The following is a 19,048-nucleotide window of genomic DNA, read 5'->3' as shown; positions in this document are numbered from 1 at the left end:
AATATGGTGGGAATTTTGCAACTGTTGGTAGTTTAAGTAAATTCTACATTCTGTATAATCGAAGAGTTGCGAGATTGAAAGGTACGAAACGTTTGAGTTTGAAACATTAAAAACTGCAAAATTTCGGAAATTTGGAACTGTGCAATCTTAAAAATTGAAATATTCTGAATCATTGAAATCTTACAAATTTTGATATTTTAAACTACCCAATTTGAAAAAAGAATTGAAATCTTCCAATCTCCTAGTTAATTTCCCAATTTGAGATAGACAAAGCTTCGAAACGATAAGGAAATTGCAGATTGGAATTGGTCCGTGAAAAGAAGTAATTAAATCATCTTTCTGGACCTGAAGTAAACACGACTTCATAAAAAGTAAAATTTCTGATTCATGAATTTTCAGCGTCGTTTCAGCTTCGTCTCACATTCCGTAAAAGAATTCTCTGAGAAAAAGAAATCACAATTGGCTTTTAATCTTTGCCTGGTCCTTTGAAGACCGGAAATGGATTCCCCGACGCCAGATAGCGCGAACGTCGCTGGAATTTTAACAAGAATGTGACATCTTCCACTCGACTTCAAATCAAGCCACATCAAATACGAAAATAACTATTTTTCACCAACGATGCGACCATTTAAATAAATTTTCCACGAACTAACAAACGGACATGTTTTTTGTTAACAGCAATTAAAGCTGACCAATTAATTATTTTCAAGTAAAAATAAAGAAAATTCACGTCTTTTACTTGTATAGAAAAATATGCCAAATAAATTCATTTCAGAGTTAGAAACACGTTGAATCTGTAAATTATTTCCATTCAAAGAACAAAGAAACCGATTGTTATAATTCCTGTAATTTTGTAAACAAATAATTATGATTATTCTTCTATTAAAAACAGAAAGTACAGCTATGTCTCTCGCATAATTTTGCATCACAATCATTTTTTTAACATTATTAATGTTTCTCAAACAACGGTACATTGTTACCCGTTTCGTTGCTTTTTTCAAATCTTTTTATCGACAGTTGCAAATTCAGTGACATGATAGAGTTACTAGATAAAAAATAAAACGATAAATAAAATAATTAAACGATTGTAAAAATCGTCAAAAGAACTAGTGGAACAAACAACCGTGAGTCGTTTATGCAATAAGCCAAAATTTCGATAGAAATTTGCATTGACATTGATGATCATAATAGCTGAGATACAAATTAATCAAACAATGAAATGAGAAATAACCACGTAATAGTGGTGCACAGAATGAATTTAATAAATCCGGCTCTAATTATTGTTACTATTATTGTCGTTATTGCCGTTGTTGCATTGCTATTGTTATTATTATTATTGATCCAATTTTCTGCATCACGGTTTCTCCGTAATTACACGTTCCACAGTTTCAGTTTCATAGGTAAATTCGATTCTATAGCTATGGTGCTGCCCTCTATCTAGGGATTTCGCGTCGAGCGACCGCTTGGAACGTGACTTCCGGAAAACGAGACCACTTTCACGGTTTGGTTGACGAATGGATCGCGAAAAAACACAGGAAACTGGCGAACTACCCGTCCCAGCGAATTTCCAAAACTCGCATCGACTTTGATTTGTTTTTCTACAGGATGTTCAAGAAATAATGTATCTTCTATGAAAATAGCGAAAAAAACATGTAGTTTAGTACGGATGTATATTTTTCACGGAACTAAGGTTTATTGGAATGTTGTTTAAAAATAAAACAGATACAAAATGTGAGAAAATACGAGTGTGTGATAGAGAAGAAAGGAAAATATATTAGTAGCGATTGAACACGTAATGCTGTTCTATAATTTCATATCAGCTGTTTTACAGGCAAGCGTATCTTCCTAATTTGAATAAAAATTTGCTTTTTCCCATAGATTATGAATTCTCAATCGCATGTATCTTTAAATAAAAAACACTGATACTAATGCATTAATGATACACATGTGGTGTAAATTATGAATTTTGAATTGTACGTATGGGTTTAACAAAATACTAGTACTAATACGTCGATAGTTTTGTCCTCCTATTTTTAAGAAAATTTTAATATTTCACACAAATTATGAATTGCAATTTAATAATAACAAAATACTGATGCTAATACGCTAATGATTCCTCCCTCGAATAAGGATACCTTTAATAAATTTGTGATAAACATTTGGTATACGATATAGGTTATGAATTATAAATTCTATACACAAATCGATCTGAATGCCATTTTTAGCGTTTTTTCATCGTTGGAATTCATAAATAACACAAAGATAGACATGCACATTGCCTCTTGCCATTATTGACGCTTATGAATCGATTACATTTTTGAGGTTATGTTGCAACCCCGCTAAACGAAGTGTCGTTTCCAATGGCAACGTGCAAGCCACAGAGTAATCACAGAAAGGAGCAGGAAAATCATTTCGTTTTATCGTCGAACTTCTTAACGCTTAAAAAAAAAAAAAGAAAAAAGAAATTTGAATTATTCATTCGCGCGCTTAACGGTATAACACAAAACGATAAATCAAATGTTGAACTATGCGGTGAACTATGACAAAACAACTGTTGGACAGCTGATATGCTAATAAAAATCGTCATAAATCAACATTAGAATCGGCGTCGTCGGTTATTTCAATCGAACGACACGATTCGCGTGTCAGAATTTCTAGAATAACGATTCGTTTTTCGCCCCGGGATGATTAATTACGTACGATCGATGTACTCGTATTCCGTAGCGAAAAAAAAGAAACTATGGGTGGGGAGGTGAGGGGTGGGGAGGGGAGAAGCAATGTTAATACTCGGTTTGAAATTTTCGAAAAGAATCGATTTTATTAATGTTCCGTCACTAAGTTTCCTTTTTATCGGCGCTGGCGTTTCGATGATAATCCCCACTGACAATGACTAATGCGCCATTCTCAGAGATAAACTGTCGTGGATCATCCACTCATAAAATATCGAAGCGGGAAGTGCCGTTTGTAAAGTTATTGAAGCATGACAGTTGGGTCTTTACGCACGAATTATCGAGCTGATCAACTTGATTAGATTAAATATCGATTAGCTTAAATATTGACGAGATAAGGTTGGAGTTTATTGGAAATTTACGTCTTCTTAAGGTCCAGGCCAGCTATGTCAGCCAAATTGAAGTTCTTTAGCAAATGACAAGTATAAAGATGACGTGGTGCTACGGAAGTAATAACGTGTAATAAAATTTATATTTATTTTAGAATGTAACACGTTAATAGAAATAATCAGGATATGAAAATAAAAAATCCAATTGCTCGGCATGGTTGATCGATGCAACAGACCTAACCTACGTCATCGCAATTCGAAGCGGTTTATTCAGTGCAAATTATAGAGAGGAACGTATTTGTAAAAACAAAAATATCGGAAATACAATTTCGTTTGAAACATGTTACAACGCCGAGTAAACTTCACTTGTGAATTTTCTACTAGCAGCTTTGTTAGAAATATGGTAATAACAATTCATTGAAAAATCTGAGAAAAGTGATAAATGTCTAGATTTATATATCACGTTGGCAACTAAGTGAGGTTATCTAATTACCATTAGATGGTAATAACAAAATCCGCAATCACTTAGTTGCCAACACAATAAGACCTGCTTCAATATATTTGTAGCGCGACAGTATCCTCCGAAAGTAAAACACGAAAGTCACGTTTTTCGCGCCTCTTCTTCCTAAGAAGAAATTTCTTGGCAGTAAAAAGTACTTTTTACGCGCGCACGCTACAAACAATTCAGAAATAGACTGAACGGCAACTTCGCGTAACGCGTTACAACCTTATTACAACACACGGTACTTTGGACGCAGAAGCTACCGATATTGCATATTCTAAAAATGCCGATGATAAAATTTCCTAAAGCAGAAAAAAAAAGAAAATCGAGAAAAATATAGAACAAGACATGTTGTAAAAGAAAGAAAAGTATACAGAACTATTGGGTTGGCAGCTAAGTGATTGTGGAGTTTGTCATTAGATGGTAATGACAAAATTGCCAACCCAATATAACTAACTCGTCAACACTAATTATTTACTAACTATTTATTAATTAGTATCACTGACTAAAGTCATTGTAGGAAATTAAGCGTGCAAATACTACTATTTAAACATGTACACATTTATAGAATACACGTAATTGTTATCAACCCAATATAACTAATTCGTCAACCTATCTCTAATTATTTACTAATTGTTTGCTAATTAGTAGCACTGACTAAAGTCACTGTAGGAAATTAAGCGTACAAATGCTATTGTTTAAACATGTACACATTTATAGAATACACATAATTGTTATGAATCCAATGTAACTAATTTGTCAACCAATAACTAATTATTTAGTAATTAGTAGCATTGGCTGAAGTTACTGTAGAAAATTAAGCGTGCAAATGCTATTGTTTAAACATGTACACATTTATAGAATACACGTAATTGTTATCAACCCAATATAACTAATTCGTCAACCTATCTCTAATTATTTACTAATTGTTTGCTAATTAGTAGCACTGATTAAAAGTCACTGTAGGAAATTAAACATGCAAATACTATTATTTAAATATGTATACATTTATAGAATACACGTAATTGTTATCATTGACAACTTTCCAGATGATACAACGAAAGATAATAAATAAAAAAAAGAAAGAGAGAAGAAAGTGGTAGAATAGAGAAAACGGTAAAGATAAATGTGTGCAATCAGCGTAAATCCCTGGACCCTCGAGTCTAGAAAATTCGAGCAGATCTTGACACGAGTGCAAGATTATTTATATTCAGAAGGGGGATGAAAACTGGTAAAGCTGTCGAATAGCCGGTCGACGTGTGGTGAAATATGAAAATATTGCCCGTTTCTCATAACTGGAAGACTACGCTCGTTCCATGTACCCGGCTGGTTCATCGAATTCATTCCATGTTCTAAAATGTATCGAGCAACGGCTATAGCTGAATGGAACGTTCAACCAATTTTCCAACCAAGAATATTCACAAAATTGATATCGATATCGTATGGAGATAAAATATTTTATCATCAAATTAGGATATTAATGGATAATATTATTACAATATTATAATTTGTTATTAAATTATTTATTCTTCTATATTTATAATTCTTATTTTTTCAATTTATTATTTAAAATTCTATTTGAATAAATATAATTCGTTTCACTGTATCGTAGAATTTGTACAATATTTGTAGAAATTTTACACTATATAATTCGATTTCCTTTTTCACGTACAATTTCTCTTTGCCTGTTGTAGCAGAATTACCAGCGACAAGGGCACATCCTCAACCCGCAAATTCGAAAAATTATGAAACTTTGGGAATACGTTGAGGTTATGTGGGTATGTATCGGGTAACTTTTTTGCTGTCCAAACTCTCTCTAAAGGGATCAGATTGACCCGTGAAGATCCGGGTATTTTCTGATTATACATTTTACAACTAGCTAAAAGTTTCAGAAATTTTTTATCAAGTAGCAGTCCTAATTGAAGCAAGTAACTTTCGTCTGAACACTCTCGTTCAGTCTCGTACAGATCGCGCGACACAAGCTACAAAAATTGCCGAATCCGCAAGGGTCAGTTTTAACCCCGTCGGAATGAATTTGAGCAGCAAAAAAATATACTTATATAACCCAAACTTTCATAATTTTTTAATTTGAGGGTTAGGGATTTTATGGACACTCTGTACATAAGAAATTTTTGAGAATTTTCAATCTTCAAAAATCCGCTCAAAGGAAATTTCAAAATCGCTCGAAATCGTCGCTGACATTCTCAGCCATCAAATTTCGATCGATTAAAAAAGAGGGCGGAGTTTTAATCTGACGAACAGGTGGAACGAGAAGGAATATCATCTTTTTCTACGTGCATATTCCTTCCATGTGTTTCTATTGATTGATGGCGGGGTTAGCCAGAGGCGGACAGATACAGCGTATACGTATGTGGAAATGCGCGATGAAATTCGGCACACATTGTTGGCGAGTAAAAGCCGTGACGTCGATAGAAATCCCAGTAAATCCAGGAACGTTAAATCACCGGATAGCCGGTTGTATTTTGCTGTGACTTTAGCCGCTCATAATCATAATCAGGGCTGGTGTTACCAACTCTAGCATTTGCAGCAATCGATAGTCACAGAAATCGTTATTTTCTTATTGATCAGATACTTTACACTGTATTAAATTGATATATTTCTATACTAATAGTATGTTTCAACATAACAATAAATTATTCTTTAACGCTTTCGCTACGGCCGGCTTGTCCGACGCGTCACTCCCACCGAACGAGCCGCCGCGCCAAAACAGTGCACGGTGCATGAGAAAGATCGTCAGCGGTCACGTTTACGCTTTACTGCACACCAAGCTGCAGTGACGGTGTTTACCGAAGAAAAAACCTTCCTCAAAACAGAGTATAACTTCTTGATACACTCAGTTTTAATTACAATTTGGAAATAAATAACATTACAGAATATAGTAATATATTATAATATATAATATTATAATATAATATAATTGTATGATACTAATAGCTTTTAATAATGGTATTGCGTATGGTATTTTTCGAAACATGGTGTTACATGGTGAGGACAACATATACACTGTCCTCTTGTTACACCATTTTATTGTTACATTACTACATTATGTGGTATAACGTATGCAAATGTAATTTTCAGAATGTCACAATAATATTAAATGCTTCGAGTATGTTAAACCTAAAATATGCTGAGGTAAATCATGCATATTATACTAATTTGACACGTTTCAATGTAAAATAATATACTTAAACATACAAATATAATTACACTCTAACTGTACTGGATTGACAACTAAGTGATTGCGGATTTTGTCAATACCACCTAATGGCAGAACCCGCAATCGCTTAGTTGCCAACCCAATATATCCATACAACTTGATATACAATCTAATATACTGTGTAATGAACACAGAGATATATCAAATATATTCGACACGCTTTATTACGTATTCAATGTTGTTATACTTGATACAACATGTAGTATATATCGAATATACGTAATATACTTGGTTATATTCTAGTATGCCTGTATAGTCGAAACCACTAAAGTATTTGAAATATTCGAATGCATTTCGATCTGCCATTACGTTTAACCGTATCAAATGTACTACGTTTTCATATATTACTATACGATCTGCATTTGGATCCTATTACATGGTACTGCATCAGCAGAGATACTGTAATAATTACTTTTAGGCTCCTATAACTCAAACATCACCATCAAATAATTTCAGAGAACAATATCGTGAATCTGTCTCTTGCAAATCGTTCTATTCGCCGATAGATATTGGGTTGGCAACTAAGTGACCTACATTACCACCTAATGACAAAATACACAATCACTTAGGTACCAACCCAAATAGAAACAAACAGAACGCACAGATGAAAATGCGCAAACGTAAAATTCAAACGATTTTAAGAGTTTCGGATGGAAGATAGAGAAGAGACGCATAGCCTCTATTCAATTACCTATGGCTGTCTGTTCGCGTGGTTATTAAAACGGATAAATCTTGTTTGTCGTTGCTTCTTCACCAGATTGAAATTTTCCACGCCGAAACATCGAATTAAATCTCTCTCGCATGGATCCACACGGTTGTTCGCGTGCGTTCGTCCAATAAATTAGAAACAATTGGGCGGATTAGAATTTCGGTTGGTTCACGCGACCCTGCCACGTCATCGAGCTAGTTGATCCTACAGATAAGCACAAGTAAATAATGCGCTATTACTTTCACGCCTAACCTTTCACGCTTAAACAGATTGGCCCATAAACGATAGGAAATTGTTCTCAATTTTGCCACACGTTCCGAATTAAAAGTATTTTCGTTTTATACAGTGGCTGATGAAGTAATTGCAACGCACAGCGCAGAAAATTGCTACGAACGTATTACGTGCACTACGCCTGACTTTTTTCATATTTTGCAGCATCGAGACACGAGTATCGCGGTTGTAACAGTAAAATTTGTAACTAGTCTGAAAATGTGTATAAAAGCTGCAAGATGTTTGTTGCAAACGTACGTTAAGCGAAAAATTACTATACAGCATGAATAATAGTATTGGTTTAGCGACTAAGTTTTTTTTTTTTTATTTTGGTTATTTTACAATTTGTCCTTATGGACATTTGGTAAAGTGTTAAATCTTGTTGGTGAAGAAAAAAAATAAAAATAAAAAATAAATATAGCATGTGGGCGGCTACCCCCAGCGGGGTGCCAGCTTCGTTTTTTCTAAGTTATATCTTTTATGAGCGACTAAGTGATCGTTGATTTTGTCAATAGGTGGCATTGGCAAAATCCGCCATCGTTTAGTTGCCAACCCAATATATCGAGTATACAATTGGTGCTGAAGACGATCCCACTAAATATTACGGTTTATTAATTCAATGAAGGATTAATTGTTGAGTGTTTAAACATTTTGACGATCTTCGCCAAGTGCATGTTTTGTAATTGACACTGTATAGTAAATGCAAGAGCCGAGTTGCTTGGAGGATTTGTTTGTATTGAAATTTGATAGCGTTGAAACGATATGGGAACTTTGCACGACATTCAAGTCGATGTATACGGAATACCGTTTTTTGAAGTTTGAATTTGAATTTTATTTCTTATCGAATGCCATTGAATCGCGTTAATAAAGAAGGAATTTACTATAAAACACGTATACCAGAATGTAGAATTTGCAGTGAAACTATGGAACTTCGTTAGCGTGTGTTAATTTATAATTTGAATATTCCTGTAATTTTCTCGTGTGAACTGATATTTGAGAAAATTGGCGTGAAGCTTACTGTAAAACCTGATTTGACACCTGAAGAATTTTGCTATTCAACGTAATAATTTTACAATGCATAGATTATGTCAAACGGATTTACAAATGAAGAAATTACAACAGCTGAACTACAAAGATTTTTCAATTCTAATTATTCTACAAATTCTCATAAATGCGCAATACGATGAAGTAAAATAGTCGACGAAACATAGAAAAGAAATTCACATAGATTAAGACAATAAAAAAACGTTACAAAACTTTCAAATCTAATGGAATAATATTTGTAATAAAATGGAAACATATATTATTACAATTTGAACAAATATGATCCGTGTAGTAATTATGTTGGAAATTAATTGCCTACGGCACACGATGATATACGTGAAAGGGACAGTGTGGGTGAGTGAAAAAGCTGAAATTTGTCGAGATATTGTATATGACATATATTATAGATAGAAGATATAACATATGTGAAGCTTCTATATTATTCGATATCAAGGTTTCTCTACACGGTTGTGTGTTTTGTTTAAAGCCCGTGTTTAGTAAATATTCCATTGTTTGTTTATTCCAACCACGTGCGTCTAGTTATATTAGTTCTATGCTATTTACTTTCACGCAATATTGCATGTACATTATGTACAAGAAAATAAATTAAACGTGGAGATTGAATTATAGTATATATATAATTTAACCTCCTATATTAAATTTTAAATATATATATATATATATATATATATATATTTATGAAAATATACAAAAGCGCTGGACCAAAAGTAGTTTAAAATTGCTACTTGTAAATTAATGTATTACCAATTTGGTTAACAGATTAGGGAAAGAGAATATTGTACATGAAAATAAATTATGAAATTACGTATGAAAATAAAGTATAGGATTACATGCGAAAATAGATTATGAAATTATACATGGAAATATGCAAATGGATGGACTAAAGAAGATTTTTACTTGCCAATTAGTTAATAGATTAATAAAACAGAATATTATACATACACGAAGATCATAAAATTATACATGGAAATATGCAAGGTATAAAAATAGTTTCAAATGCTATTTAGCTAGAAAAATTTACCGAATGTCCAGCTGGACAAATTGTAAAGTACAAATTAAATAAAAGAAAAAAAGAAAAGAAAAGAAATTGCTACTTGTAGATTAACATACTACCAATTGTTTAATTGAATGATGAAAGAGATGAATATCTTAATGAAATATACAATTATACATGGAATTAGATTAGAAAATTATAAATGGAAATAAATTATAAAATTCTATATGCAAATATGCTGAGGGATGAACTAAAGACAATTTTAAATTGCCACAAGTGCATTAGAATAATATATTGCCAATTGGTTAACAGATTAATGAAACAGAATATTACACATGGACAAAAATTATAGAATTAAACATGGAAATATAAAAATGGGTAGACTAAAAGAAATTTAAAATTGCTACTTGTATATTAATACATCATCAATTGGTTAATAGGTTAATGAAACGATATATCATATTTGTAGAGCATTACTTGCCCAAAATGGCGCGTACAGAATAAAAACGAGGAAGAAAGTTTTATTAGAAAGTTTATAAAGTGCAGACGATCGAGTTGCGGAGAAGTTAAGGAATTCATAGTTCAAAAACGCGTCCGTTATCGTTCCAGCCGTTGCCGCACGGTTTTTCAAAAATTTTTTGTAATAACTCCTGGGGAAAAAAAGAAAGAACATATAAGCCGCTTCGTTCGCAAGCGATTTGAAAAGCTATATTCGTGACGTGAAAGCTCCCAACGAACGGAACAACGCTTTATTGTCAACAAATATTAAAATTACATATTTTCTACTAGAAACTAAAAAATTCGTTCCTATTGTTTCTCGAAAATTTCTAAAATGTCTAATCCCACGACGGAATGAGTAAAAATTTTATTATCGAACAATACGTTGAATACCGTCGTCGACGGCTATCACAGATATCAACCATCACTTGTACCTTTATCGTAAAAAATCTTTTTGACGATGATATCGAAGTATATTAGTTGAAACGCTGGAAAGCGACGGAGCGAAATTTCTATCTTTATAAATCTGCTATCAAATTTAATCTCTATAAATCTTCAGTTTGACGTACGAGTTTTAATAAGACTATTATATGGTCTGTTATAGTTCTCCATATTAGTACCATAAACGAGACGATCATAACTTACGTTGCGTTGATCACGAAAGAAATTACTCGGTGTCTATAAAAGAGAAAGCTCTTGCAATTTTGCGATGTTGTTAAATTTGCAGAGGATTAGAAGAAATCATGAAAATTCCTTCTGGTGGAGATTCTTCGATTTATTTGTTATAACAAAATAGCCAGCGTAGATAGATAGCGCATATAATAAATTAATAGCACGATAGTGGTAAATTACAATAGACAGGAAACGAAAATGTTAGGCACGGTAGACATTCTCTTGTAAAAGAAATAAATATAAAAAATTGAATGAAATTGCGTTAATTATACTAATTGCATTATTCATTACTTTACTTAAAATTCGAATGGTAGACGATTTAGAGAAATTCTAGTTTTAATGAAAGATTCAGCTTGAAAGAGGAATATTATAAAATAAACGACCTCGATAAAATTAAATTAAAAAAAAATTATTTAAAAGAAAAATCTACACAATTAACGAATTTATCGAACAAATCTTCCTTTCGAAACATCCATAAAATTCCCCAGATAAATGAAATAAGTCTAGAACTAAAAAACCATATACACGTTTCCTGTCTACGTTGAAAATCATCGGTTCTGACATTTGCAGCACTTACCACTGCAATTTCGAAATTCATAGAATATAAACGACTTACTTGAAAAAGTAGGTGTCGTTGACATATCCGAAAAAGGGAACAGTGTAGGTCAACATCCAAATATTTCCACCGCCGCAATCGTAGTAGGGTTTCGACCATCTACCATCCTCGTATTTCACCGTCAGGATTTCGTCTTCCTCGCGTTCCGTATGAGTCGTTTCGTTCAGTGTATACGTGTGGAAACCTGGAACAACGAAATAAATTTCGATAAACTTTACATGACAGCAAGTATATTTTTATTTTATTAATTTAAGATTAAATGTATAAAATATAGAACATAAATAATATAATTCAATAGTGATGTAACTCATCTAAATGGAACTATGCTTCTATGATATGCAGTTTTTAATTCTCTACGAAAAGGTATGAGGCGCTCGAGTCGATAAATGAATAGATCGAAAGATAGTTTGCCTCTGGTCTTGCAAAACTTATCGTATGAAAGATAAAGGAAACGTAAATATGAGAACATCGCGTTGTTCTCTTTTGTCTTGCATACAACACACGTATATCCGAAACAATGTTTCGTATTTCTGATATTTATAGAAATAATCACGTGTACACGTTTAAAATATGGCATGTATCGCGCTTATATTGGCAATCTATAATACTAAAACAGGTATTATAACAGTCAGGTTAAATTAAAAATAGTCTAGGTTACATTAATTAATACTAGACTGCGTATTTTTAATCCTTAAACCGTAAAATATTTTTACGGTAACCTAAAAAATGTAAACCTGAGTCTTTCATAACCTATGCATTTTTCAACAGGTAATGCTTGTTAAAAGAAATCACATAAAAGATATAACTTAGAAAAAACGAAGCTGGCACCCCGCTGGGGGTAGCCACCCACATGCTATATTTATTTTTATTTTATTTTTTTTTCTTCACCAATAAGATATAACACTTTACCAAATGTTCATAAGGACAAATTGTAAAATAATCAAAATAAAATAAAAAAAAAAAATAAATCCAAAAACATTCATATAACACTATCAAACGTTCTAAATTAAGGTTATCGTAAAGCTTTTGTCGAATAACTGTTTCTAGACGACAGAAGAAAGGTTTTCTACGCATTACGTTGCGAGAAACTCTTAACCTAAATATATAAATATTCACGTTTACAGATTAAGGGTTAACTCTATTTTGATCGTTTAGCATTAAAATTTATTATTAACGTTTACACGATATGTCTATGATAAAAATCCGCAATACTTCAATGGGCCAGCAACAGTTTAGGTTAGATCGCTTCTAGATTAAATGTATTGAAATTTATCACTTACCATTAACGAAATTTATCACCAGAACCGCACAAGGAAGTTAGAGATTCTAAAACTAATTACTTCGATCGGCACTGTGAAGAAGAGGATAGAGAAATTTCTGAATTGCGATGCTTTTATACGTATTACTTAATACTAGCGCGGAACGATACGACCGACGTCACTTGTACCGTCCTCGATGTTTACTCAAATCGAACTGATTGAAATTGTGGAACGCAGAACGCTAGCGCCGATTGAACGTTAGGTTACAATATAAGAAAAATAATACAGGAACTGAGTGTATACGTCATCTGTTATTCGATGCAGAAGCGTTTGAATGTATCAAAACAAAGCAGCTGCGCAAATATCGAAATTCTTAGTCATCTATAATCCAATAGTATGTATAATTAGATATTAATATTAATGTAGACATTAAGCCAGATTATAATTAGATTGCGGATTTTTACGCGTTTATAGGAGATTAAAAATTGGAAAATATGTAAAAATATACAACATATTCAAAGTACAGTATTTATTTTAATATTCAATGGGTGAAATAAATTTCTACTTAAATTCCATTTGTTCGATTAAATTGCATAAAAATCCGCAGTCTAATAATTACTTATGACCCAACAAGGAACTTATTTCGTACATCTAACGTAAATATATTTAATACTATTTATTGAAATGAGAAAAAGAGAATAACCTATATTGATCTATCAAATATTAGTCTCCAACAACATATCAATTTTATCGAATGTTCACGGTTTCAATGATCGTATCGTGCAATGGACAAGGAAAATTTGTACAAAAAAACAGTATATTTTATATTTTGATCCGACGTATTATTCAAATATATCCGCAACAAACAGAGGATTTTTCAAATTAAAAACACAAAGTAGGATTTTTTTCAATGGACATATCGGATATTTTCGTATCGTTATTCGTATTTGTATTTTACTAAATACATTTCACTGGCACATCTGACGATTTCGTTTCCCTTTGTTTCTGGTGTTTGTTGGGAGATTATACGTTTACGATTTTTATTCGCCAACGAAGAAAATATCGAGTGAATTTGAGGAGACTGCGAAATATAAAATGAGATATTATCGAGCATGATCAATAGCGGAAGAATTAATTAACAGCTCGAAGCAGATTTTCTCGCATCTTCTCTCGTTGAGAAACAATGGTCAGCCTGTCGATTTCGTTTTTCATTCTGTTCATGGATAATAACTCGCGTATATAGGAAATCTTCGATAAAAAGTTACGTCCAACCTGTCCCGCGCGGTAGTTTTTGTACTATATTTTGTTAAATAATTCAACGTGCATATTACTATAATTACATATACACAAGGAAAAAGTTATGTTAACAAGAATTACAAGAATATTGATATTTCATGGAAAATTTTATTTAATGGAAATAGAAAATATAAATTCACATTTAATTTGAATATTTCAATAACGATATAAACAGAAGGAAAACGATAATAATACAAATTTCTTATTTATTCGGTATTACATTATATCAAGTAATTTTATAATATTTTCATTTTAATATTCGAAACATGAAATATTAAAGATGATAATGATACAATTTAAATAAATGCTCATTTCAATACAAGTATTGAATTTCTAACTTTCTGTAATTAATAGTTTAATTAACAAAATGGAAATTTTCTCTGAAAATTTGTTTCAATAATTTGCATAAATAATTATATGAAAATTTGCACAAATAATTCGTACATATAATCTGTATAAACAAAAGATCTCGAAGACTGAAATTTTGGAAATCTACGATCTACATGAGTAAGAAAATTGATCATTTGTACAAATTTGTAAAAACTGTAACATATAAAAAGAAGGAAAAAGAATTCTCTTTTTTATTTCTATAAGTAAGCACTTTTCAAACTCGGGATCCCATTTTTCATGGAACGTGGAGATTCTCCAAGAACGAAACGATATCGACGATTTTTCCGTTTCTTACATTTGGATCATAAGATTTGAAGCGATATTCGAATCCGGAAGCCGTGCAAAATATACGAGACGCGTTAGGTGAGAAATTCAACTTCCATACATTTCTGATCGTCGATTCGACAGGCTACAGCTTCAGGCTCTTAAAAGAAGTCTAGCACGAAGGGTGGAAAAGGGGTGGTTCCCCTCGTATCTCGGCTTCGTTCATCGACAGAAGAGGCAACAGAAGAATTTTGTTCGAGATTACGAATTCTGGATGAAGTTTAACATTTCCCCTTGGCCCACCCCACTCTTTAACTCTCCTATGAACTTCGATCACGTGAAATCGATTTTGAAATCGTAATACCTTTACTCATACTTAACTAAAATCTTCTATCCCCCAGGCTTTCCATAATATTCGAACTTTAAATGAAATGTACATTATACGATCATGAAGGGTGAAGGTTTCACCAAGTATAGGTTAGGTTTCAGTTAAATCAGGTAAAGTTAAGGTTATGTTCAATTTACATCGAATATGCCTCGTATGATGAAATATTGTCTTTAAAGATAGCAAGAGTTTGTAAATTGATATATTTTACGATATTATAAACTAAAAAGACAAGCAGGAAAAAAGGAATCAATTTGTGCTGCTGGTTTTACAGCATTTTTTTATCTCATATTTTCCCAATATAATTCTATACATTGTTAAATTGGTTAAGCGTTTGGAATCGTAGATTTAGAATGACTTCACGGGAAATGCGAAATTTGTATCAAAAAAATTGCAAGCCAAGATAAAGTTTGATTTATTGCCCCTGTTTTCCATAAACTTTTTAATCTGGCGACTGTTTTATTGTTGCACGAGATAGTGCGGTCCACTGCTATATCGACGAATATTTTGTACAGCTGTCGCAAGCGAATTCTACTGACGGATCATCTTCTTCCGATTTACTGACATATTTAAATCTCAACTAATTTAAACAAGAATTAAGAATAAAAAAGAATTTAGAAAAGAGAGAACGTTAATAAATTCAGAAAAAGAAATTTTAATTTAATTAAGGTCAATCTCATTGTAGCTATGTATTCAGATTTCACGTATTTAAATCTTTCAGTTTTGATGATGAGTATTAAAATGGAAATTTTTACGATTTATTAATATTTTACTTTTATATAAGTTTCTATAATTTCTTTGTTTCTCATTTCTATTTCCCCTAATCTTTTTTCTTCAAAATTCAATATTTTTTTAAATCTCGATCACTATCATTGTCTTCTCGCGAGATGACTATTAATTCCTAAATACTTCACCTAGAGTACTTTCGGCGATACGAGACCACTTCCCGCGCTATTACTCTAAATAACCTAACTTAACCTTGCCTAAAAGCTTCATCGCCTCCTAAAACCGAGAACTGTCTCCTCACAATATTCTCCAACCCCATACTATAATTTTCACTCCTAACACCTAAAATTTCCTCTTCAAAATCAACCTAACCTCAATAACGAGCGGATAATTATAATTTACACAGGGAAGTACAGTGAGAAGAGAAAGTTTATAAAATAGGAAGTACAAAGGTGCATACCATAATTCTACAAGATGGATTTATATTTAATAAGATCAATGAATAAATGTAATGTGCGCTACAGAAGACAATGGCAGATAGAAAAAAGTTTAAAAATCGGTGCATATGAATTTTGGTTACTTTTAACTAGACTTGACATTTTTTACCATGTTGGTAACAGTCGCCTATCCTGTAGTATAATCGTGTAGTAAAATTATAGTGTCTTTTGTACTGTTTACTTTGTAAATTGCCTTCTATCTGCTGTAGATGACTGCTACCAATATCGTACAATATTGGTATAGGTGTTAATTTTAAACTTTCTTTTATACTTGTATACACTCGCCATGTATACCAAACTACAGTTAAAGCGGAATAAGGTAGCGAGAGAAAGAAAAAGAGAGAGGAAGAGAGAAAAGAATAGCCAGTAAAAGGTCCGTTGAAAAACACAAACAGGGAAGGAAATTACCGCGAAGGGTCGAGCAGATGACGGAAATAGCGTTTCGTCGAAGCCGTTGTTTCCTTAGCCGCATTCGTTTCCTACTCTGTCTATCGATAACGCTCTTATTTGCCGTAAGCTTCCGTTCCGGACGAAATTGCTGGGGCTTTATCGGTCTCACCCTACTTCCGGCCTGGGGAATGCGAGAAACGTTATTTGCACTGGAATCCTGACAGCATTGTCTCCATTCGTTGAGCCCGCTTTATTCGACGATAACTTTACATCGCGCGATCCTAACCTATACTCGCTTCATGGACTAACTATGATCACCGCGCTTTATTGTAGCTACCTTATATCCGGTTGGTGGGACATGATCTTGTTTCTACGAATCGACCGAAGATAACGCGATTTTCTTCGTGCTTTGTTCAGCATGCCTTTTGTTAGCTAACAATGTTTTGTGCCATTCTTGATGATAGATATAGGTTAGGCTGGGCAGCCTTATGTACAAATTTTACAATAGAAAGTTTACAAATTTGATAATATTTACAAAATTTACAAATATTACAATATTTACAAAATTCACAAATTTTAAGAATAACCGATGTACTTTACTGCAGATACTTACGTGTATCTGGTTGCTGGAATACAGCCTCATTTCTATGGATGAGCTGAATATATACCGCAATTCCCTTGGTGCTTTGTTCAGAGTTTCTTTTTCATTGAGTGACAATACGCTACCAGTGCTGGTAATAGGAATTGGTAGATCCAGGAAACTCATTTTTTATGCATTCGTGGGAAATTCAAATTTACAGATTTTACAAAAATTTTCACAATGTGTAATAATACAGAGAAACATACGGGATGTTCACTTATGAATTTGGATCAGATTAATTATAATATGAGAGACTTTCCAAAATACCAATTAAATTAACCAAAACCTAGACATGACCCAATTACATTTCAGGAAAAAACATACCCATTCATTTGCATCCTCAAACGTGTATAACCTTAATCAATAATCAGTGAAATAGACTATCCGCTTTATTGACTTAACTGATAATTAACAGATCAGCTACAGAAAAAGAATTCGAGATAATTAACCAAGGACAGCCCGTTATACCAGCAAGAAATAACCTAATTCTGTTTCATAAGCACACCAATCCTCTCTACACATATACACATCCTACATTTAAAGACAAACAGTGTTACCATCATCATCATATTACCAGGGCTACCATTGTGCTAATTACTATTCACGTTTCAGAAATGGATTCTATTATAGATAATAGACAATATAATACAGGTATAGATAATAGGTATGACACAATATAGATCAATTTAGATATACTTAATAACAGTGACTGCTGATATACTGTAATTTATGAACCAATCAACTTGTGACCATTTGGAATATTTTATGGAAAGATTTCCCACTGTTATAAGAACGCAATGAGACATCATGGAGTCAAATATCTTAACAAGTCCCTCCTACCGCATAACCTCACTCCTAACCTAACTCTTGCGCTGATTATTCGACTGAACAAAATGTCACACTTTTGAATTCTATCTGTGTGAAAATGCTTTTCTCAAGACCTTATCTCGTCTTCGCCTTAAATCTCCGTGAAACCATATTTCCGAGCATCCATGTTCATTTGGAACTATTCCTAGCTCTCACTAGCGAATATACCAGCAGCTGAATCTGGGATTCGGCTTGCGAGAAGATTTAAAGAGGACGGAAACTGGCGAGAGGAAGTAGGTGAAACAGGCCTCAGACGTGGGTGTATAAAGCGCGATGATGGAGGTTGGGATTAAGCGGAATAAATAACGGTCATGCGAAATAGAATTGGATCTTCCGCGTCCTTGATGTAGAAATATTCCTTCAGGGATGATTTTATTGCTCTGAACCGGGATTTTCCGCGACAAACTTTTTAAATAATTCACATCTCATCGAAGAATGAACTCGTTGAAAAACTATTCGACAAGACGCTAGATAGAATTGAAAAAGAACGACTTGGTAAAGCGAAATATCAATAGTTTCGAATTAAAGTAAGACGTGATTTTATATTGTCAATGACTCAAAGACTTCTGTACAGACCGTTCACATCGATACAAGCCACTTATTCATAAAACACGATATCCAACATGGCTTCGGGGTGGTTATCATTAAATTGCAAATTCTCTGGACCATCGCTACGAGAAAGGAACTATAAACACTGAAAATATACGTTGAC

General features: G+C 32.9%; 2 protein-coding genes and 1 long non-coding RNA gene across 6 annotated transcripts in view; 1 reads left to right on the top strand and 2 right to left on the bottom strand.

Annotated features, from left to right (window-relative positions):
- Positions 1 to 19,048, bottom strand: part of LOC132914510 (protein maelstrom) — a 348,506-nt gene that overhangs the window by 191,937 nt on the left and 137,521 nt on the right. The gene's annotated exons all lie outside the window — the stretch shown is intronic.
- Positions 1 to 19,048, bottom strand: part of LOC132914508 (metabotropic glycine receptor-like) — a 197,200-nt gene that overhangs the window by 111,150 nt on the left and 67,002 nt on the right. For 2 of the 4 annotated variants that reach the window (XM_060973683.1, XM_060973682.1), the window contains exon 3: positions 11,623 to 11,806. In XM_060973683.1, coding sequence (XP_060829666.1) covers positions 11,623 to 11,678 — 56 coding nt within the window. In that variant the 5' untranslated portion in view covers positions 11,679 to 11,806. Of the gene's footprint in view, positions 1 to 11,622; positions 11,807 to 12,803; positions 13,187 to 19,048 lie in introns of those variants that run through there. The other 2 variants (XM_060973684.1, XM_060973686.1) reach the window with 2 other exon arrangements.
- On the top strand, positions 2,983 to 8,097 carry LOC132914518 (uncharacterized). Its single transcript, XR_009659609.1, has 4 exons — positions 2,983 to 3,102; positions 3,232 to 3,461; positions 5,255 to 5,338; positions 7,443 to 8,097. It is a non-coding gene; the product is annotated as an uncharacterized LOC132914518 (long non-coding RNA).

This window comes from Bombus pascuorum, chromosome 15 (assembly GCF_905332965.1).
Source record: "Bombus pascuorum chromosome 15, iyBomPasc1.1, whole genome shotgun sequence".
Classification (NCBI taxonomy): domain Eukaryota; kingdom Metazoa; phylum Arthropoda; class Insecta; order Hymenoptera; family Apidae; genus Bombus; species Bombus pascuorum.
The sequence above is the reverse complement of the archived record's forward strand: the minus strand, read 5'-3'. Positions and strand labels throughout refer to the sequence as shown.